General features: G+C 41.3%; 1 protein-coding gene across 1 annotated transcript in view; it reads right to left on the reverse strand.

Moving 5' to 3' along the window:
* Positions 1-5116, reverse strand: part of LOC103605511 (cyclin-dependent kinase 19-like) — a gene marked incomplete at its 3' end in the record, with an annotated part of 114150 nt that extends 109034 nt beyond the window's left edge. Inside the window, exon 1 of the mRNA XM_008590115.1 lies at positions 4945-5116. Coding sequence (XP_008588337.1) covers positions 4945-5072 — 128 coding nt within the window. The remainder of the gene's footprint in view (positions 1-4944) is intronic.
* Positions 5117-5197: the final 81 nt, after the last annotated feature.

Here is a 5197-nt window from a genome sequence, read left to right on the forward strand (position 1 = left end):
AGTCAGGCACAGAAAGAGAAATATCACATGTTCTCACTTACTGGTGGGAGCTAAAAATAAATAAATAAACACACACACACACACACGCACACACGCCAGGGGTAGGGGGAAAGAAGACATAACAATTGCAATTCCTTGAAGTTAATACGACAAGTGAACAGAAAGGACATTGTTGGTGGGGGCAGGGGGGAGGTCTAGGTAATTGGCCACAATAATCAACCACATTGTATATTGACAAAATAAAATTTGGAAGAAAAATAAAATAAAAAATAAAAAAGCTGGCCTTGGAGAAAAACCACTTAATATTTTAAAAATTTACCTATTTTCCCTATGAATACCTACTAAAAGAAAGGTATCAACTCTTGAAAAACAGCACATTTCTTAGAAAAAATTCACTAGGCCTACTTAGTGCTACAGAAACATTTATATCTAACCACCTATCTCACATAACATCACCATATTTCAGGCTTGCATAACAATCACTGAAAACACTGCTTTCTAAGAAAAGTAAATAAACATTTTTAAAAGGGATTTTGATCTGCCTTTAAGATCAGTGAAGTATGTTTACCAATTTAGGGCATTTTTTTTAAATTCAATGTAATTTTTGAGTATTATATGTCCAACCCTGTACAAGGCACTACAGATAGAATGATGATGACCCTTTGCAGCTAATAGTTTATGGGACATATTAATACCACTCACAGTGATATTACATACATAAGAAGAAAGAGGGGTTGAGACACCACCAAGGAGTATACTGAATAAGAGAAGGCTTCTAGGAGGAAAGCTATTTGAGTTAGGTATTGAAATATGAGCAGGAATTTGCCAGATTTGTGGGGGTAAGAGAGAGGGGGAAGGAGGAATGGTAGGTCAACATCATCCTAGGTTGAATGTAGAATAAAGAAAATGAAACATGAAAGGACTTGGTAAGTCCTAGAAAATATGAGCAGCTCAATGCTCCAGAAGTATATGGCTTGAATGAATTGTAAAAGAGGAAATTGGTGACAGGTGTGAAGACTGTAGACCTCAGGATCTGAATGCAAATGACATGACATGCCAAACTAAAGAATTAAGATTGGATCTGATCTTACAAGCCAGACAATGTAGTTTTCCAAAAGAGATATGACATAATTGTTTTTATTTTGTAAGAAAATGACACTGGCAGCGACTTGGATTTTAGACTATAGTGAGGAAAGACTAATGGTAGACCAATTTGGCTACTGTACAAATCAGAGATAATAACCAAAAGTAGTGAGAGAGAGGATGAAGAGAAACCAGATGAAGAGAAGCAGCTAGATGTGGTAGAATCTGCAGACCTGCACTCCTTTTTTAAAATGTCTCTTATATGTGATATTTTCCCTCCTCTATATTTCTTGGTATAGATCTATATCTTGCATGGAAAAAGCTTATACAGTAAGATTATCAAGATTGGAGGCAACATGGCCTTTTTTGTTTTTCCTCCCATGATATTAGGAATCAAAAGATCTGGATTACAGGCTTTATCTTTGCTGTGAGACTATGCGCATGACAATTAACGTCTCAAAGCTCTGGGTTTCTCACTGGGTAAAAAAAAGGAAGTAAAACTAGATGATATAAAACTCTTGAAAGTTCTAACATGCATCTTTAATCTTCTGGAGGTCTCCAATAAAAACATAAATACAACTTCTATTAAACGACACCAGTTGTGAAAACCTATTAGAAACAGGCAGATACTACTGTACCTGTAACTATCATTTACATACATGTATCTACATGTACTTACTACATTTGTGAAGGATTTCATGATATACATTAAGATATGTCACCAACTACTCATCTGAAACCCTAAGACAAAACTGAAACTCTGTAAGATGTCTGTCAGCCATTTCACTTTCAATTACTAGGTATCTTTCAAAAACACATACCCAAGAAGGAGCATTCTATTATTCAAGTGATTCAAGAGATTAAATAAATGTCTGCAAAGTTAAATGGTAGTACTGCTGGATACAAGTTTTCAGACATAATATTATGCTATGAAATCATGTTTGTCTGAACCTCTTATTTACAGAACTTTTTAACAATATTCCTTCATCAGTCAAAATAAAAAGTTCCCAAATGGAGAGAGATGGTCCTGAGATTTGTAACCATAAATTGTGTGAGACTTACTAAGAAGAAAAACTATTTTACAAATTTTTCTTCAGACTAAAAAGTTGAGATAATCTGAACTTGTTTCTCCTCAGAAATAACTTTTTAAAGCCTGATTTAAAGAAAAAAAAAAAAGATAGGCGAATCAAAAGACTTCCTTCAAAACAAAAAGGTGAACAAATATCTTTATTAACGATGAAACACTCAGATGTAAATCTTATATTTCCAGCCTGTTATAAATTTATGTAGCATAATGAACATAAATTAAAGTCATATTTCAAAGGAAATAACATTCTAAGGTTTTGTAAATTGTAGTATTAAACCATAAGCAGAGGCTTTTCTAATGATATTCTATGTTGTTACTTCTTCCAATGTTTCTTCTAAAGACCTGAAAAAAATTTTGGTTATATACTATATTTATATACACCAGAATAATTTCTCTTTAATGTACCCATGTGATTTCTCTCTTGCTCCCTAAAATAGCATTATACATTTTTCCGAGTGAACCAAAATAAAATCTGTAAAGACCTAAACTGTGATTTACCATGATCAGTGTAAAATCCTTTACCATGCAAATCTGCATCAGTTTACAACCGTCACCAAAAACTTTTTGTTCTTTCAAATCGCAGGCATCAATGAATATAGAACTAATCCCACTACCAACCCACAAGAGATGTAAGCCACAAATCTCAACCAGACCATTGGTCCAAAAAAAAAAAAAACAAAACCCTTATTATGGTTTTTCTTATACGTAATATAGTAATCTAAACTAATACTTTCAGATCCTAAAAGTTCAAAGAGTATTATATTTTGAAGACAGAAAAGCTGATCTTATTCTACTTAAAGAAGCTTTATTAATTCTAATTAACAAATTTCACTCAGGAAGAAAGTGTATTCGAATGAAGAACTTTATTAGAGGGGAAACTATTTAAAGAGAACAAATAGAAGCAGGAATTATCTGTTTTTTGTTGTAAGCTCATACTATTCAGACACAATTCAGAAGCAGAATTTTTAGCTTTTCTCAAAAGTTGCCTGCTAAAGCAAAGCTTTTTTTTAAACAACAAAAAATTTAAATACACTTTAAAATTCTAGATAAAGTATATTACAAAGTTAGCATGAGAAGTATGGGGGGGGGAGGACACCTCAGATTCATTGTGTAAGGACAAGGTCCAAATAGGAAAACTCGTTGTGCTTTCCTCAAATATATCTGATAAGATTCCCACAGGAACACCAGCATAACAGAAAGAGTGGATATTCCAAAAACAAAATACAATTATAGTACCTCACATTCCATGATATGCATTCAAGGATACCTGGTAATTAACTAAAAGGATTATGAGAAACAACTGAATACCATGGGGCCTGTTCAGTTATTACAAAAGAAAAAAATTACCTGCAATAATCCTTTACACTTGGCTAGTACTTTGTAATTTTCATGGTACTTTGTGATAAAACACTTTATAAAGTTGTGTTTTGTTGTTCCTTTTATGCAATTAGCACGCGCGCACACACACCCCCCCTACCTACTTTGGCCCTAGAGTTCATAAACCAGCCATATCGAATTACAACAGAGTTGTGCAGGAAGATAAGCAGTACTTCAAATCTTACTAATGTCATTGTGGCTCATAATCAGTTTATTCAGAAATGTTCCGTTACAATCCTAAAAACTCTCTTCCACATACGTAGTTTGACGTCTTCATCGGGACAGGCAGGTCTTCCCCGGCTCCCTAACCCTGGGGGTGGAGAACTCCTGCCAGGATGCGACAAGAGGTGACGTTTGCTTTAAACTTCCCCTTTGCAGGCATGGAGCTGGTTCCACCTGTCCTACTGTAAGAGCTAGTCTGCCCTACAGGACGAAGGATGGGCGTGCTCAATATATTACCCAGCCTGTCTTCTCCTAAGAGAACAATCTGTACAGGCTTCCCAAGGGGTTCCCTCAACTCCCAGGAAATCAAAGATTCAGCCCCAGCTGTGTCACTCCGTATTCCGTTCTTGATAATCTAGGTCCTCGATAAGCCCCAGCACGCAGTGATTTGGCAGAGGATGGAGTGGAGGACCTGAGAATACCGAAGATCCCCGGGGACTGGGGGTGCGATAGGGAGTAAGTACCGGAGAACCGAGCGAACTCTGAAGTTATCGCCTGCAAAATGCAGTTATTGTCAGGCGCTCCCACCTTGAAGGGGAAAGTACGGAATTCAGAACACGAAACTGCGAGATCGGGAGAAAGAGAGGACGGGTGGAGAAGTCGCCAGATATACGACAGGGACGGAAAGGACTGCGCTGAGGGGCCAACGAGCAGGCTGGCCCCAGGGACAGAGGTGCCCAGCGGAGAACCCGGGCGCTCGTCCGCCCGACGGGCTCCCCGATGAGATTTCAAACCGCCGCCCCCGGGAGGAGCTCTGCCGATTGGAAGTTCCACAACGACCGTCACTAGCGCAGGGCCGGAGCGGTAACTCCTCGGCGGAGCTCTCCGACCAGCCCTGCGCGTATCCCCAAGAGACCAGACCCCACCAACTCCACCTCCCACAGAGGTCCCCAACTCGAGTGGTGCCGCCGGCTCCACGCACGCTGAGGGCGCCCTCCAGGATGGGACCGACGCCCCCGACTGGGCTGCGCCGCGGGAGTTCGAGGGGCGCGACGGGGCCGCGCGGGCGGCGGGAAGGACAGACGTCCCTCAAAGTCCGCCTCGGGACGTGGCCCTGCGACTACCTCCGCCTCGCCCCTCCGGCATGGCCCGACTGGATTCCGACCCACCCATCCCGCCCGGTCGCGGGTAGAGCGAGGACCCGAGTGAGCCTACTCCCCCGCCCCTGCTCTTACCCATCTTTCCGCCTTGCCTTGTAGACGTGCCCGTAGGTGCCGCGTCCCACTTTGCACCCTTCGTACTCAAACAAATCCTCCACCCGCTCCCGCTCCGCCGCCAGCTTCGCCTTGAAATCATAATCCATTGTCTGCTTCCCCCATAGAGGCACCGGGACACGGGGGCCGCCGCCGCTCAGTCCCTCCTCCTCCTCCCCCCGCGACCGCCGCTCCACTTCTCCAACAGCCGCCTCTCGGGCGCGCGCGCGCGACG

This window comes from Galeopterus variegatus, unplaced genomic scaffold (assembly GCF_000696425.1).
Source record: "Galeopterus variegatus unplaced genomic scaffold, G_variegatus-3.0.2 Scaffold5856, whole genome shotgun sequence".
Classification (NCBI taxonomy): domain Eukaryota; kingdom Metazoa; phylum Chordata; class Mammalia; order Dermoptera; family Cynocephalidae; genus Galeopterus; species Galeopterus variegatus.